The sequence below is a fragment of the Perognathus longimembris genome, chromosome 28 (genome assembly GCF_023159225.1).
Source record: "Perognathus longimembris pacificus isolate PPM17 chromosome 28, ASM2315922v1, whole genome shotgun sequence".
Lineage (NCBI taxonomy): Eukaryota > Metazoa > Chordata > Mammalia > Rodentia > Heteromyidae > Perognathus > Perognathus longimembris.
This window is the reverse complement of record NC_063188.1, coordinates 16,257,556-16,276,382: the sequence shown is the minus strand read 5'-3', so window position 1 is coordinate 16,276,382 and position 18,827 is coordinate 16,257,556. Positions and strand designations below refer to the sequence as shown.

At 38.0% G+C, this 18,827-nt stretch overlaps 2 protein-coding genes across 2 annotated transcripts; one reads left to right on the top strand and one right to left on the bottom strand.

Moving 5' to 3' along the window:
* The first annotated feature begins 436 nt into the window (after positions 1 to 436).
* LOC125342966 (olfactory receptor 10A7-like) lies at positions 437 to 1,408 on the top strand. Its single transcript, XM_048335312.1, has one exon. It carries the CDS (start codon positions 437 to 439, stop codon positions 1,406 to 1,408), a length of 972 nt encoding a protein of 323 aa, XP_048191269.1.
* Positions 1,409 to 16,871: 15,463 nt separating this feature from the next.
* On the bottom strand, positions 16,872 to 17,810 carry LOC125342965 (olfactory receptor 10A5-like). Its single transcript, XM_048335310.1, has one exon. It carries the CDS (start codon positions 17,802 to 17,804, stop codon positions 16,872 to 16,874), a length of 933 nt encoding a protein of 310 aa, XP_048191267.1. The 5' UTR covers positions 17,805 to 17,810.
* Between the last annotated feature and the right edge of the window lie 1,017 nt (positions 17,811 to 18,827).

Below are 18,827 nucleotides of genomic sequence, written 5' to 3'. Positions count from 1 at the left end.
AGTGCTGCTGTACTACCTCAGAGATGTAGCTACCCAACAAACATAGATGGTCCTGTTACATCAGTGGAAGAATTCTCTGCTTCAATCCTAGCATATGTCACGCTTCACTTCATTCTCTGCTCAAGAAAGCTGTAAGTACAATTTGCTATCTGGACATTTCTTTGAGTTGTTAACATTTAATAAGGATTTTCCTAAACAATTTTTTTCTTGTTCACAGTCACATAACGGATTCCAAACATGAACCCTACACATCTCCTTTGAAAATAAATTGGGGAATGTCAACTTACCAGCAGTATGATTGTTCCCTTCGAGATGAAGCTAGATTTTCACTCAGCTATTTCTTCTCTTATTAAGTCCTGATAAGAACTGATACCCAATACCATCATTAGCAACAAAACTGGAATGTGCAAAATCTAAGTAGTAGAGTAATTGATACATGAATATGGAGAAACTAAAACTTTCTCAGGAGATTTTGCCTTTAGAGGGACTAAGAAACACTACTATGATGATAACTGAGTTCATAATACTAGGGTTTGGAGATCTCCAGGAGCTGAATCCTTTGCTCTTCCTGGTGTTTGGTATTGTCTATATGGCCACTGTTTCTGGGAATCTTCTCTTGGTGGTTCTAGTGTGCACTCAACGAGGACTCCAGACACCAATGTACTTTTTTCTGGCAAATCTTTCATGTCTGGAGGTCTGTTATACATCCAACATTGTACCCAGAATGTTGGTGGACTTGTTGAGGGAAAAAAGAGTGATATCCATGGTAGGTTGTATTATTCAACTTTATTTGTTTGGGGCACTGGGCAGCACTGAGTGTTATCTACTGGCTGTAATGTCTTATGACCGGTACTTGGCAGTTTGCAGGCCCTTGCACTATCTAACACTAATGCATGGAACCCTGTGTGTGAAGCTAGCCATTGGCTCATGGTTTAGTGGATTCACAGTGGCAGCTGCATTTCAGGCTGCTATGGTATCCAGCTTAAACTTCTGTGGTGGCAATGAGATTGATCATTTCTTCTGTGATTTGAAACCTCTGCAGAAGCTCTCCTGCTCTGATCCCTATCTGGTCAACCTGGCTTGCATGAGTCTAACAGCCTTGGTAACCTTAGCTCCCTTTGGGTTAACTCTAGCCTCCTACTGGCAGATTTTTTCTGTAGTCTTGCATATATCTTCCAGGCAAAGTCGGCAGAAAGCATTCTCCACTTGCTCCTCTCATCTAGTAGTTGTGACTTTGTTTTATGGGACCTTAATCCTAGTCTATGCTGTACCCTTGGCTGGCCAGGTGTCATCCCTCAACAAAGCTTTCTCTTTGCTCTATACAGTTGTAACTCCTATGTGTAATCCTTTCATCTACAGCCTCAAAAACAATGATATCAAAGAGGCTCTGAAGAAATTGAAGATTTAATATTTTAATTGAGTTCCATTCAGGCAAGAAAAATCATAGAAGCTTGGAGTTAAAACCCGCTTTCCATCCTCAAGGAAGTCCCAATTAGATTAGGAAAGCATACAGTAGATTCTAATTTTCACAGCTACATATATTGGCTAATCTTCAAATGCTATGATTTGGGTAAAGAGTAAATCTCAGTTTCTATGAAATAGTCTAGAATTCCTAAGGCATATTTAGATTACAAAATGGAAGAAATGCTTCATAGTTTATGGGAGGGAAACCTTTCAGGATACATAATATATAATTGTTGCATGTACTCTCCAAATTGGCAGATAGACTTATCGTGTTCAATTTCCATATTGAATTATCACATAGAATCCCATATGGCAATAATATTATAGTAAACATTAATAAAATTATAAAAAGACAGTTCTTGTTTTTATTTGGTTAAAGAAAGTACATTGATTTTTGAAAAGAAACTACAACACAAAGCATCATATAACATATACACAAACATACAAACATATCAAAGAGGTATGTTGAAAACTTCAGTGAAACAAGTGGGGGAAATAAATGTATAAATAATTCTGAGAGATCCTAGGGCTCAGCAAGGAATTCTGTATTGCCCCTATAAGAATGGGAAAACTCTGTAAGTGAAGAAAGTATGTTCAGTTTCTTCAACACCTATGTTAAAGTTCTGGTTGCAGAGGAGACTGTATTATATGTTTTATAATAATATTGTACGTCTACTTTGTCTGAAACTACCAAGAAAAAGATAGAGCCTAGCAGGGCATATGGAAACCCATTAATAAATTGGTTTTAAAGGAATATGCATGAAGCACTCACAGAAATGTATTTCAAGTATTGGGCTGCCTCAAGCACTTTTTTCTGGACTGAATTTTCCCTAGCATTTAAAGCTACCTACTCTGTTTTCATTACCTTCTATTCTCTTTCCATCTGCTGATTCTTATGCATTAGAGTTTGTCTTGAGGCCTCACTTGTGCTTCTGTTTCTTATTTTCATATATGTTACCAGCTACTCACCAGTAACGCTTGGCATATCGAAGTTACCCTCCATGAGAGAGGGAAAACAAAAAGATGCTACTCTGAAAAGTGATAGGGTACATGTAAAATTATTTATTGAGAGTCAAATATTATGCATACATTGTTCAAGGTCCAAAGAACAGCACAATAAACAAGAATAATGAAAAATGTCCATTAGTTGTCAACCTTGAAGGTGTTATGATGGCTTTGGTATTCAAATTGCTCAGTTATGTTTTTATTTTCTTTATAGATTAAGCACAATATGAAAGAACTACTTATAAAGAAAAACTCTACAGTTGAAGCCCCAATGATATTTACTTTGATTTGAAAGGAAATTAATGTGAACCAATCTACAGGAAAGGACTAGCTGATCTTTTATGGGCTAGAAAAACAAGTAGATATACTAAGAATGTCTCTTGTTTAACTTACTTTACCACATGTAACTCAACATTTACCTACTCCTGTAATCCTCCACAACTGTCCAGCTCATGTTATTCTTCCCTTGAGATATAGTTTCTTCTTCAATTGACACGAGGCATACACAGCTCTGTACTTCCTATCTTCCCATGAGATTGTAAGTCCTACATATAGAGTCAGAAATTCATTTCTAGCTATAATCTCAGGTACTCCGTATAGCACCTTGCACACAGTAGATATTGGGTACTCATAATTTATAGGGGAAAAATCTATGCTCACCAGTATAGGCTTTAGCCATTCATAATATTGTTCTTACTTTCTTCTCCAAGCTAATCTCTCTTAAAATTTGTTTGCAGGATGATGAATGGAGGAAGCTGAAGACCATCATTTTTGCTTGAAATAAGTCAGACTCAGAAAGCTAACGATCACATCTTTTCTTCTATATGTTGAGTTGACAGTTATAAAAAGTCATGGAAGTAGAAATGTGACAATTTTTGAAGAGGAAGGTGAAAGAGGACAAGAGAGTATAATAGGGGATGAATATAATCAAAGTACATAATACGTATGCAAAATGTTATAATAGAAACAGTCAATTTATACACTAATAAAAAGCATATATTGGTCTGGCGGAGGATGTAGCTCAGTGTTAGAATACTTGTATAACATGTGTACAATAAACACACACACACAGACACACACACAGACACACATATGTGCTTAAACATACACATATAAATGTACAAAAATATTTATAAATACAAAAACACAAATTTCAAAGCCATTAGTATGTATATGGTATTGAAAAGCTCAAAAGTGGGTGAAATCATAGAAAGAAACAGTTTAGAGGGAAAACATAGCCCATAATAGGGCCCTGGAAACTACATTGCTTGGACATACATATTTAGAATAACTAGCAAATGAGAATGAGATAGAAAGGTAAGAGTAAAACATCAGGCAAGTAGATGAAAGAGATTTTTTTCCCTTTATTGCCAAAGTGAATTATAGAGGGGTTACAGTTTCATATGTAAGGCAGCGAGTACATTTCTTGTTCAACTTGTTACCTCCTCCCTCAATTTCCCCCCCACCCCTCTCCCCTTCTCCCTCTCCCCTCATGAGTTGTTCAATTGGTTTACACCAAATGGTTTTGTAAGTATTGCTTCTGGAATCGTTTGACTTTTTATCCTTGTCTCTCAATTTTGGTATTCCCTTTCCCTTCCCTAGTTCTAATATATGTATATACAGTATCCAGGGTACTAAGATGAGATACAGTGAGTGATAGCGGGGGTAAAACCACAGGAAGGGAATACAAGAGAGGAAAAAAGGGTACGGTTTCACATGGCATGTTGAAAATAACTACGACAGTGATATAACACTTGTTTCCATAACATGGAGTTCATTTCACTTAGCCTCATCTTATATGTTCATAAGGACATAGCTATTAGGCTATAGTGATCTGCCTGGACTAGCCTAAGCATGTACTAATTATTCCCTATGAGGGAGACCATAGAGTTCTTGTTTCTTTGGGTCTGGGTCACTTCACTTAGTATAAATTTTTCCAAGTCCTTCCATTTCCTTACAAATGGGGCAATGTCATTCTTTCTGATAGAGGCATAGAATTCCATTGTGTATATGTACCACATTTTCCTGATCCACTTGTCTACTGAGGGGCATCTGGGTTGGTTCCATATTTTAATAATGACAAATTGTGCTGCTATGAACATTGTTGTGCTGGTGGCTTTAGTGTGTTCTTGTTTGTAGTCTTTTGGGTAGATGCCCAAAAGTGGAGCTGCTGGGTCGTAGGGGGGCTCTATGTTTAGCCTTCTGAGGAATCTCCATACCACTTTCCAGAGAAAGAGAAGTTTTGTACACAGAAAATCTGGTATACTGTGTTTAAGGGAGGAGTAAACTGGCGGGGTGGGGGGCAATGAAAAGTCCATTATCTGATAAGCCAGAGGACACTGATGAACTTTGGGTAGAATGATGTGTGTGGAAGCCATGCTGAAGCAAGGTATAGGAATCAGTAAAAGATCAAGGAGAAACTGCATCATGTACAGATAATTCTTTGCAGGAGTCTAGCTGTGAAAGGGAATAGATGTAGTCAGAGCTGTAACAGGAAGCTTAAGGGAAGATGTTAATTTTATAGTATAAAATGACACCAAAAGTTTGCATACTTTCTGGGAAAAAGCTGAAGATATGAGAGACTGTGAGTCCCTACCAAGGCAAGAAAGTGCAAAGTGCAGAACAATATGAAAAATTGGCCTCTCCTGAAAGCAGACACACTATGACACATATGTACTGATTATCTACTACATTCTTAATTTTGATTAAAGTACTAGGGATACAACAATGCATAAATCACAATCTATGCTCTCTTGGAGCTCACAGCCCAATGAAATAGGCAGGCAATTAAACAGACCATTATAATTAGGTTGATTAATACTATGCTAACTGTAGGATGCTATGGAAACACTGTGGAAGAGGCATTGCTCTAAATTGAATTATCTTTCAAAGATAAATACACGAAAATCCTATTACCCTGTATCTCAAAGTATGACTTTATCGGGACATAATGTCTTGACAGAGGTCCTCATAAAAGAGGAAATTGGGGTGAGTTGGTAAACAGTCTCATAAGAAGAATGCCATGTGAACATGAAGGCAAAGATCAGGATGGAAAATACATTACACAAGGAATGCCAGTGAATACCAGAAGCCAGGGACACATTCTTCTACATAAGCACCAATCATGTGTGGATGTTATACTTCCAGCTTCCATAACTGTGAAACAAACTTCTGTTGTATAAGCCAATCATTTTGTGGTACTTTTCTGTGTCACTTCTCGAAAATGAATTCAGACACTCAAGCAATTAGAGGAGTAGTAGTCAGGTTGAAAGAAGACTTCCTAGAGGAAGTGTTTTATGAGGCAAGCTAGATGAACAAATAGGATTGCCTAGGTAGATCATGACGAAGACTTTCCAAATGTGATCATTATCTGCCAATGTCTTGGAAGTAAAAATGTGGATGATGTTTAGTATGCAGGCGATGTGGATGACAATTGAGACCCCAAATGCTAAAGCCAGCTCATGGAAAGCCTTCTATTCCAAACCACGGACTTCAGAATTTATCTTGAGGCCAGTGACTAAGTTTTAAATATTCATTCCCCTCCTTGCTGTTCACCAATGTTACCTCTTTTTCCCTGGACACCTTCTCTTATATCTATGGTGGCACTTCTCGTATAGAAATGTGAACAAGAAGTTACTTCTTGGTCTGTTTGATATACAACAAGCTCTTTGAGGGCAGGAGTGGTGTTTGTCTGGTGAGGTTTGCCCCATGCCTGGCAAATGCTTGACAGATAGTTGGCACTCAAGAAAGGACTGTCACATAAGGTCTTAGAGATAATATTGCAATTTTTTGGCTCACTTTGGAGTAGTACTCCAGGACACTGCAAATTTTGTGTTAACCTTTCTTCCTCTCAACACTAAATGAATGCCCTTTACACTTGGGCTCTCATTTCACTTTTCCATTTTACTAAGGTTTCCTGGGGGGACTTCCTGTATGCTTTTCCCATCCTAAATCAGTAGGTCACTCTTGAGGCTATGTCTCATGGATCCTGGTTCCTACTGTCCCCAGGGGAGTCTGGTTCACACCATGAAAAAGTTCTGTAGTCCTACCCTATCACTTTGCTTCTCTTCCTGGTTCTGCCAGGACTAGCACTTCATGGAGCCTCAGCAGGGTCATTAGGTCAATTTTCAAGAAATGGCTCTGGCCAGAATGGGCCAAAGAACAGGTGGCAGTTCTGGCAAGAGGATGCAGTTGAAACTAGGATGGGGCCATGGGATTCCTGGCCTGGAGAGGTGTGCAGAGTCAGACTATCTGAGTAATTTCCAGCTGAGCCAAATTTGACCCATGGGATCCCTATTGAAGAAGGCACAACAGAGCTCGAGAAATAGGAAGCCAAAATGATGTTCAAAACAAGATACAGAAAATAAATGAACTTAAATTATATACAATTCATTTTGATAATGTGTATACTTTCATACTTGTCATATCTTCTATCGATATGACAACCCACCATTTAACCCCAATTTGAATGATCACAGATGAACACACATCACAGACACAAATGATGACATATCACTCTATACCCACACTGGCAGAACGTGGTGTGACATGCTTTAGTTGGCAGCTACTCTAACACCTGATCTATTTGCTATTGCCAGGGAAGGAGGTGTTCTGTACAAGCACACAAACTAACAACTACTAGACAAATCCTTTCAGGTGGCCAACTCTTTTTACAGTGGATGTTTCACATAGACAATTTTCTGTCTTATACCAAGTCAACTTGGTACGATTTAGCCTTTTCTATATGCTTCCAGGCCATTTTATGGATGCTAATTATTGGAGGCTACCTTTAATTTCCAGCAGAAATTATTCAGATATATATTGGATTCTGTGCCTCTATTAAATGGCCCAACTATAAATATCCTATTAACACAGTGACAACCTACCACCTTTATATATGAATATGTACATGTGGAAATTCATACGCTCACATCATCATTCATATAAATGACTACATTAAATGGATACATTTTATCATGCATAGTACATACATAGTACACTTGTATACAATCTATCTATGCATCTTGTATCTAGGTTTATAAGTAGCCCCTTTTCTTACATCTAATATCTTGTTTCTTTTGTCACATTCCTTACTTCCTTCGTACACTAATTATTAAGATTAAGGACTTGGTGCTTCATTCACTGCAGAGTAGAAAGTTTTAATTGGTTGTACCTGACATAGTTAAAGAAGGCCTTTTTAATGACAAAGAACTTCACTGGGAGATGGGCTCAGGGGGAGTTATTAAAAGTAAGTCCATAACTGCTCCTTGGGAGGTCATTATTTTGCATCACTTCTTCTTCCCCCCCTCCCTACATTATGTTTATTATTGGTAACAAGGTGAGAAGAAATTCCCTGACTTCATTAGAAACCTGGAAAACTAACTTTCCCTTGCCAATACCTTGCTTTTCTGCTGGAACACACTTCTTCTGGAAGGTACCATGGCAAAATTATCTGGCCCAAACCCTCTTTTTGTCTAAAGGGTAGCAGTAATAACTTCCTGGAACTTCAGGGTTCATCCCTTGATACAACTCCCCCTTGTTCCTACACACAGGAAATGATCCATCTCATTACCTATCCCAATCACCTGCACCAGTTATATTCACATCTGTACCACATCAGGGAGGGAAGAGAAGAAAGTTTCACAAACACCTGTTACACACACACACACACACACACACACACACACACACACACACAACTTACTAATTTTAAAATCAGACTGGCAGAACATATTGTGATATGCCTTGGTCAGAAGATTAGCACCTTATATATTTGGCACTGACCAGGATGCAAATGTTGTAAAAGGAAACTTTCCTCCTGGTGGCCAATTGTTTCAAATGGATAGGCTTTTGTGTCCTTATGCTAAGTGTGCTAGACTCAATGCACCCTTTTTAGGTTCATTCTAGGCCATCTTTATAGACACTAATGATTGGGTTGTGCTGAGATGTAAAGGTGTCCCCAGGAGCTATCTTGATATGTATCAGACTGTTTAATCACCCACTAAATGACCCCAGGCTGTCTATTTTCAAGAAGTATTTTGTCTTCTTGCTGAAGTCTTTGCTTGCTGATAGCATTGTTTATGCCTTTAGTAGTCTTCTGACATTTTTTATTCTACCTTAGGCCCTGCAACCAAGCTGACTTACAACCATGTATAAAGTAACATTGAGAGCCTTGGGGTTTTTTCTATAAGTACTCTGGATAAGTTTTGGTGCATGAATTTTGTATCATCTCTTTTAGCTGCCCTAAGTTTTGTAAAGGTTAATCTTTAGTTTTTAGCTCTGTAAATAGTAGACAATTATGGTTTCTATGAAGGGGACCTTTAGGTAAGTAATAGATCATTGTAGTTGGGGTTAATATAGATAACTGATCATTTGAACTTCATTAATTTATGATATAGAATTATGTTATTTATAGACTGCACTTTGGAGTTTTTCTTTTCATGAGGTACCAAAACAAGGGCATATTTAGTAAACTAATACCTTAAAAAGTACATCGAGTGCAGCATAAACAGAGACTCAATGAAAATTGTTGAGCAGTAAGGAGATGGGGACAGGGAAAACACAAACATGTTCTGTAGGTGGGTGAGAGGGAGTTGGCCTGGCTGGGAGGATAAAGGAGGTTGAATACAGTCTAAATAGATGGTCTACAACTGTGAAGATGGAACAAGGAAATCCTTGGGGGATGCTTTTGAGGTGGGGCACAGGAAGTGTGATGGGGAGTGAAATTGATTGGAACACAGTGTAAATAAATGTGTAGAGATGTGACAACAAAATCCTCTCATCCATATGTAACTAATTTAAGGTAATAAAAATACAGGGATAATGCAGGCTTCATTTATACATGGAACATTTAGCATATCTATTTATATGAATACCTCTAAGCCATAAACTTGGAATTTATCGTATGTATTTGAAAGTAACAATAGTGGGCAATAACCTCTCAAATAGTAAATCCATTCAGGAAACAGTTTACTGACACAGAGAATTAAAAAGATTAATGTAAGCTCTCAATAATTGACTAGCACCAATGGTAGCTAAGAACAAGCCAAGTCTCTGCAAGTGCAGGTCATAAGATGGGGGAAAGTAAAGGCCTACAGTATTTTCAGCTCAAGAAAAATTACTGTGGGCTCATATCCTCAGGAAAGAGAAATACATCCCACAAGCCCAAGGGAGCTTCAACTTTCTCTTGGAGTATGGCTGGAATAGAAAATTGTTTTTGGTCTTATTCTGTAAAGGAAGTTCCTGAATAAAAAGTATCAATATGACATATGTAATTCTAGCTATTCAGAAGGCTAAGATCTAAGACTGAGCTTTGAAGCCAGCCCAGTCAGGAAAGCCAGTGATACTCTTATCTCCAATTAACCTTCAGAAGTGGAGCTGTGGCTCTAGTGGTAGAGTGCTTAGCTTTGAACATAAAAGCTCAGGGAAAGCACCCAGGTGCCAAGTTCAAGCCCTAGGACCATCACACACACACACATACACACACACACACACACACACACACAACAAAATGTCAACATGCATGAATGTGTTACATGATAGTTTTAGATGATACTTTAATTTTTCACTGTCAGATTTGACTTCTCATAATTAATAACATACAACTCAATAATAATTGCTAGGTCCCATGCTGATTGTTTTATGTGTATCATTTCATTTAATCTTTATGAATTTTTCAGATAGATATTATTTCATTTATGTAGGTAAGGAATCTGCAGTTTTGTGAAAGTAAATGATTCATTTGACTAAGTTAGTGGACAATCTAAGTTTCAATCAGTTCCAATTCCAGTCTGCTAACAAATGCTGCAGAGTTGAGAAATAGGGTAAGAAAACTCTTCTAGGCTACTGAGACAAGTATATGAAACTCAGCTCTTTCCAACCTTATGAATTTACCCTTCCAGTCCAAGTATCAGTGACCTTTAGCTGCTTCTAGCCATAATGATTGCAAAATATATAAAAGAGGAAAAAATAACAGAAATGTCCTACTTTCTAAAATAATTATCCTTGAAGTATATCTACACTCTCCAAAAGGAAGTTGTTACTCATTATTTGGAATGGTGACCAAGGCCGAAGTGGCAACATGTTTTAACTTTCAGGAATAAAACTTTCAAAGTCAGACAGTCTGGCACTAGCTAACACTAGTGGTAAAATACATGCTGTTTTTGTGTCAATGTAAAAAATGAGTGAGTATTGAAACAAAGGATCAATATCAAATATTGTGTGAAATGAATTTTCAAGTGAGATACTTTGTATGTTAGGGTACTTATGTGGGGATGAATAATATCAAGAGCAAAAATAGGCAAACCACAAAGAATTAATAACATGTCCATGACAATGCATAAATTGGTCCATTACAGAATTAATGGAAATATTGAAAAGGTCAGAGATATGCTTCAATAATTGTCTTTAAGTCTTGAAACTAAGAATGAAGGAGGAAGAAACCAATTTGGATGAAGAACCTCACTTGTTCTGGAAGAAACCTAAAACAAAGTTTCTAAAAAGATGTCAATGCATTCTGAGTGATGAATGAAAACAGGGAAGATGTGACATTTGTTTTGAACTTTCAAGGGAAGCTAGACAAAACAAGGTGTAGTAACCAGGATGCCAAATACATATCTTTTGTAGTATGATCAAGAAATGAAAGAGCTCTAATCTTCAAACACAAATTTCACCATGATATAGACTTCGGAATGGGTGCAGAAGTCCAAATGAGGACAAAAAAGTTAGTTATTGCTAACAATCATGACATTGAGCCTGTAGAACTCATCACTCGAAGGCAGTAGGCTACATTAGTAGAGTGGACATTCTGAATACTAGAGGAATTGTATGATTGACTTCTCCGCCAAGAAGGTGGTTGGCAAAACGTTTTTGTGATTTTATCTGTGCCTTGATCTACCTAACAATTCCTGTGGTTCAACTTGATCATAGATATTTGGAATAGGGGAAATGTTAGAAATTCAACCTTGTTCTGACCTTGTCATTCCATGCTTTAATTGATTTCCTATTTAATTTCTTTTGATTTTTTTCTAGAACCCACATCTCTTATTTTATTTCCTAACTGACATTTCAGTCTCTCTGAGAGTAGCAGCTGAGTTTCCTTTCTATAGGCCATTTTAATGTTTCCTTTAATATGATATTTCTGTTTGCTTTTGGCATGCCTAGATTCTCTGCCTATTTTGTTGCCTTGCCCTCTATTATTGCCATTGCTATGTCTCCTGAATGAGTGTACTACATAATATGTAAGCCTCTCTTAAGCCTTGCATACCAGCCCAGTAGCCTATCTGACCCTCAGAAACCAGCCATCTCCAATTTGGCCCAAAGGCTTAGAGAATAAGTGCTTGTAATTGTAAAAATAAGAAAGATTGTAACTTATCTGAATGATAGCAGTCAATATCCAACATTATTTATTAGATCGGGCTCAATAAGACTTTTGATCTATTAAGTTCATCCTTCAATGGTAAAAAATTAAATTCAGCTGAGAAAGCAAGTATTTATAGATCTAAAGAAAATATTTTAAAAGAAGCTCCATTGACTTTTTCAAGCAGTGTAGAACAAGTGTATGGTTTTTTAGGTGACTTCAGTGAAGGAAAAAACTTTCATATGGATATAAACATTTTGATTGGTTTTATCACACAATATCATTTATTAATTTGAAATTGTGAAAAATGATACTAGTATTGTTAAACCTAAACTTCTTTAAAATTTAATTTTATTGTCAAGGTGAATATACAGAGGGGTTACAGTTACATTACATATATAAGGTAGTGAGTACATTTCTTGTCAAACTTGTTACACCTCCCTCATTTTCTCTCTATATTCCCCCAAGTTGTACACTTAATTTCCAACATATCCTCTTGTGAGTATAGCTGCTGCAAACCCAAATCTTGGCCAAAAAATATGTGTCTGTGTGTGTGTGTGTGTGTGTGTGTGTGTGTGTGTAACTGACAATATTCTCCCTGACTGTGTCTTTATTGATTTATATCAGCAGTGGGCTTACAATACAGAAAAAGCTGGAAATGAAAGATGAAGTTGAGAAGCCCACAGAGCTTGAGAAGGAAAGGAAACAGAAATGGGTTAAAATTTGGAGGTCCTGGAGACCCTACAACCATGTCTTACCTAGTTTCCCTGTCTTTTTGGTTTCTACTATGATTTATTTTTGAATTCTAAATCATTTGGCTGTAAGACTGTCTCTAGGCACTGTCTTAGGAGTTCTACTTCCTTGTATACTCTTTAGTCTTTCACTTGAATGTGATCAGTGCTACTTCCCTGCGAATAATGTTACTGTCCGCATTTCCTACACTGGTGGTTTTGTATGGAAAGGTTAAGAAGGATAGGCCTCCAATATTGACAGAAGTGATGCTGGCAACTTTTCTTTAGGCAAGGACTGAAGCCCACTTTGCCTTTTAAAACAATTCTTTATTGTCAAAGTGCTGTACAGAGGGGTTACAGTTTCATACATAAGGAAGTGCATACATTTCTTATCCAGCTTGTTAGCTTTTCTTATCCCAGACTTGCCCATTCCAAGTTTCTTCTTCCTCTTTCCTGAGCAGTGCTGAAGTACCAGCAAGCCATGTGGCCCAAACAGTGAGAATTAATGAACAAATTGAAACTGCATCTCTTCTAATCTAGGATGACAGTTTGTACTGATCAGGTTAATGAAGATAATTTGTCTTTGGCTTGTACAGAGACATGAAAATTTAATCTGATTTGCTATTAATTCTTCTGTCCAATCATTAACATAATGCTTCACTAAATAGAAAAAATCTAGTCAAAATGCAGAGTCAAGTATATCAACCAAAACACAGTAATAGAAAAGTGTTGCCTTTTGGTTTCAGTAAGGAACCACTGAGAGAAAGACATGCACTTTGATAAGTTTCTCACTATTAGTGATATGCTTCCTGGAGCCATTACACTATCTGCCAGTTCTCTCTAGGGAATGGCACACATTGGTGTGACGACTGGCAGAGGATCCTAGAGTACGCATGCTGTATTTGGGGAACGGTAAAACTAATTGGCCCATAAAGAGATTAAATAACAACATCTTGAGTGAGCAACATAATGCTTTATCAAACAAATGAAATGACTTTGGATGGCTCTTTTTCATTCATTTATTAGCAAGGATTCATTAAGCAATTAATAGAACTGTGCTGGGTGCTAGGGAATGAAGTACTCAAAGCTGACACAGATCCTACTTTGTGAGGTTTATAGTGTAGGTAGAAAAATATATGTATGTATTATAGATACATGATATACATTATATAATATATTGTATAGGCATGTACATATAAATGTTATGTACTATATAATAGTATATGTATTTATATAAAATATATTGCATAATATATGCAGTATACATACAATAGAATATATAATTATGTATAATAGCTAAGATATTATAAATGATATATTATTTGTGCATATCACTATATATACATATATGCGATGTATATAATAGATAATCATAGTGTGTAATACATATATGTATGAAAAGGTGTGCCTGTTGTATTCAGATAATTATTTATTTGTAGTTGTGAAAATTTGTAATGAAAAAGATAGTGTCTTAAAGTCATGCTGTAAAATCACTGGATGATATCCAAAGAATTGCCCAGATGACAAGAAGAGTAGACAGGGAAGGGAAAAAATAATGAATACATGAAAGTTCTCAGGAGCTAAGTAGGTTTCAGAAAATTAGTCCAAGAGGCAAGTATTCAGAGAGCAAGGAAGAGACAAAACATGAGATTTAGGCAGGATTTATAGCTTTATGGGTCATGAAAGGGCTGTACATGGACATGTCTTTGGGTGTTGTGACAGGCAATATTGGTCATTACCATATAGCATTTGCATTTTATTCTAAGGCAATGGGATGTTGGAGGTTTGTAGGTTGAGTTCATCTTGGGATATTTGGTATTTTTAAAAAAAATTCCCAGTGGCCAGCACACTCATTTTTCAACTTTTTTTCCCCAGAAACCACTCAATTTTTAAAAAGTATGCATGGAGTGGAAGAGGCATTTTCACCATGTATCTGCACGAAAAGCTAGGAAGAATCCCTAAGAGGCTAAAAAGTAATTACACTTCTACTCTAGATCCATATTTTAACCACAAGGAGTATGTTCTGTGTGTTCTATTTCATAATTGAGGGTAATTACAAGAATTTAAAACTAGATTAGAGACAATTAGGCCCTACACAACAGGGAACTCTGTGGGTTGTAGGGAAGGGAGTAGGAAGAAGCATCTGGGAAAGTGTTTCCCAAATTATTTGGCATCCTTTGACTCATTTTGAAAGCTTTTTGAGGTGACTGTATCTGTGCTTCTGGTGTCCCTTTATAGCTAGAGAGGACAGGCAAACAAAATGAGGTAAAACTACTTATCACCAATAGCCAGTAGAAGGCTTCATAGTACAGAAACCAATAAATGGATACAAAGAGGAAAGGTAGGTGATTAATATGTTATGGTTCGATTGCAAATGTCTTATTTGAATAGCTACCTTTTGTCACCCTCTGGCTCTAGATGCTGTGGGTGAGACAGGAAAATTAAAAATTTGTCTTTAAAAAGTTTTCAAGTCTATGTGGGAAATTTTATATGGCTGGAGCAAAAAATGAAAGAAGAATGGTGAGAGTGTCCAAGAAATAGTAGCAAGAGGCAAATCTCAGAAGCTCTCACCTCATCCCTTGGGTAGGGGGAACCATGGAGGATAATAAATAGGGAAAGGACAGAGCTCAAATTCAGACTCTAAAAAGAACCATCTACTCACTGTGCGAAAGGCACATGTGGGAATGGAAAGGAGGATGGTTGGGGTTGTTCAGTCAATATTTGTGACCATGAGAAGAGGCCTGGGAAGGACAGGTCACAGTAAGCAGGAAAAAATGATTTTGTGACTCATTTTACTTTACCTATCTCACATGCATGTTTTGCTTAGTTGTTGATTCGTTTATTGAACAAATAATGATTTTGCATCTACTGAGTGTGGAATACCATGCCAGGAGAAATGAAGAAGAATAAGGACAGCGTCATTGCAGTGTTTGAGAGACTTGATTAACTGTGCAAGTAAGTGGAACAGGCAATAGCTCCTCTAGGATTTTAGAAATGGTTTTGTTCAGTGGAGAGGCAGATGATCTAGGAAACAAGAAAAGGTGAAGTGTAGCAGCCAGAATGTGCATTAACCCAAGGAGAGGCACACTGAAGGGCCCTTCTAGTCAGAAACAAATGGGAACAAAGGTAAGTAACAAGAAGTAGGATGGGTAGGATGTTGTATGTATAGATGTAATATGTATATATGAGTGTGCATACACGTAGGTATGTGCTTGTATGTTCATATGCATATAGAAAAAAGTAAGTAATGCAATTTAAACATATTAACATCAACAGATATTTCTATCTCTACCATACACAGAGAAAGAAGAAGAAAGGCAGGAAGAGGACACCAAAGCTGCAAGCTGTGATTTTATTATTGCCATGTAATTATTTGCATGTACAAAAATTAATTGTAGTCCAGTGCTGGTGGCTCACATCTGTAATCCTAGCTACTCAGGCTGAGATCTGAGGATCAAGGTTCAAAGCCAGCCCTGGCAGGAAAGCCCATGAGACTGTCATCTCCAATGAACCATCAGAAAACCAGAAGTGGCGCTGTGGCTCAAGTGGTAGAGCACTACCCTTCAGCTGAAGAGCTCAAGGACAGTGCCCAGGCTCAGAGTTCAAGCCCCATGACTGAAAAGGGAAACAAAAATTAAACAAAAAATTAATTGTATAAGCAGATGCACAAATAATGGGTTTTATATGTGCATATAACATACTTGAGTCATATTCATACTGCCATTACCATCCCTTACCCTCTTCCCTGAGACTCTTCTTCTCTAACAGTCCCCTTTCCAATTCATGTCTATCCACTCCATCCCCTTGGCTCCATATAAGACAGAAAAGATGTAGTATTAGTCTTCCTGAATCTTATTTCATTTAACATGATGGCATCCAGTTTCATCCATTTTCCTGCAAATAACATAATTTTGTTCTTCTGTAAGGTTGACTGACACTTCATTGTGTATGCATAGACATTTCCTTTATCCAGTTATCAGTTGACAGGCACCAAGGCTGATTCCATGTCTTGGCTATTGTAAATAGTCAAGTTGGGCCTTTCTAATTTTCCCTTTTCCGATGCATTTACATGTGATGATATAACTCAACAGAAACACGTGTGTCACGACAAACAACTTTACTCTTAGAATTAACTTGGAGGAACTTATGTTGGAGAACTTGCAGGAGGGTCCCTGGTCTGCTGGCCATTTCCATGGAAAGAGGGAATAGCAATGATCTGAACCTGTAAGTTGTTCCTGTAGTGGCTGGTGTCCATAAAAGAAGCCCAGGTTGCTAAGATACAAAACTCCTTAGGGAAAGTAAGAGCCTCTAGCTCACTTGGCATATGCCCACTGACTCAGGAGTCTATTCACTGCCTTTTTAACATCCTTGTTTCTCAGGCTGTACACAATAGGATTGATCATGGGGGTGACTACAGTGTAGAGCAGTGAGAAGATCTTGTTTAGGGTGGCAGTCTGGGTTGCTGTGGGAATAGCATACACTGTTCCTAGAGTTCCATAGTACAAAGTGACCACAATGAGGTGGGAGGAGCAGGTGGAGAAAGCTCGTTGCTTTCCTGATGCTGATGGAATCCTGAGGACAGCAACCACAATACGGACATAGGAGGCTATAGTGAGCAGAAAGGGCACCATGGTGACAAAGGAGGCCATCAGGAAAGTAGTCATTTCCACTGTAGCAGAATCAGAGCAAGCCAGCTTCAGCACAGGGGCCAAGTCACAGAAGAAGTGGTCAATTTCATAGCCTGCACAGAATGGTAACTGGAAGGTCATGGTGACAGTGACCACAGGAGTTAGGAAGCCACCCAACCAAGACCCACCTGCAAGCAGGACACATGTGCAGAAGTTCATGAGAGATGGGTAGTGGAGGGGGCTACAAATAGCAAGGTAGCGATCATAAGACATGGCAGCCAGCAGAAAGCACTCCACTACTGCCATAGAACCAAAGAAGTAAAATTGGGCCACACAAGCAGCAAAAGAAATGGCCTCAGGACCCCAGAGAAGAGTCTTCAGCATCTTAGGAGTGATGGAAGTAGTGTACCAGATCTCAAGGAAGGAGAAATTGGACAGAAAGAAGTACATGGGTGTTTGGAGACTGCGGTCACTGTAAATGACTGTAAGAATGACAATGTTTCCCATCAAGGTCACCATATAGATTCCTAAAAATAGTCCAAAAAGGAAAAATTGTACCCCATGCAGACGCCCAAATCCTAGAAGGAGGAATTCTTTGATCATGGTCAGATTACCCATATCTGTGAGATTCAAGCACCATATCTGAGAAAAAGAAAAAAATATAGCTAATTGGTAAGAGAATGGTACTCATGAAGGGGAATGATAGCACCAGAAATACTATCCAGTACAGAACTCAACTTTCTCTTCTTCCTTGGAATATATTTTCTATTGTTCAACTAGGTATATTTACCTAATAGTTGTAGAGAAATCAGAAGCTATACCTAGAAGGCTGAACAGAGAGGGTCCCTCCTGTGGTGTTTTCCACACATTCTCTTGATATAACATGATGAATTACCCTTGGGAGTCCCTCAGCGGGAGGCAAAATACTTCTTAATGAAGATATGATACAGAAGCTTTTCTGAGCTTAATATGGCCTAAACTTTGGAAACTCAGCTTTTAAGACTCAATAGAAATGCAAATCCCAAATCCCAAAGTAACACTGGAAATCAAGCAACTCCTTCTCCTATTGAACCCTCAAATTAGGGTGGGCTTCACTGAACTCATCATGGGAAGGTAGGAGGGACTTCAATTTATTGATTTTAAAGTACCTGTAAGAAAAACAAGAGTTTCTTCCAGACTCTGGGGATATGTGGTTGATTGCTTCCATGGCATCAAATTCCTATGGAGATTGAGGGGAGGGGGAAATGTATGTAAAGTTATTCACTTGAAATGTTAGCGAAAAATAATGTTTCATCCTTTATAAATGAAAATGACATTCCTAGCAGTAGGATGTGCATTTAGAGGTGGGTTTTTTTTTGTTCCCAGAGGCAGAGATGGTTTACTGAGTCACAGATACACAGCTTCCCCTTCCTCACATGCCCCCTTGGTTGCTGAAAGACCCATATTTGTCAGGTGACTGGCTGATGCTAGTACTTGGGCCTAAGACATTGGTCTGGGCTATAGCCTAAAGTAAGGATGTGAGGACAGAGGTAGAGACTTGATTCATCCAGTGTTCAAGGATGAAGATCCAGTTTTGTGGCCAGGAAATAAAGCAAAGCCAACATTGCTTTGTTTTGGGCAAGGATAATGTCCTGCTAAAAG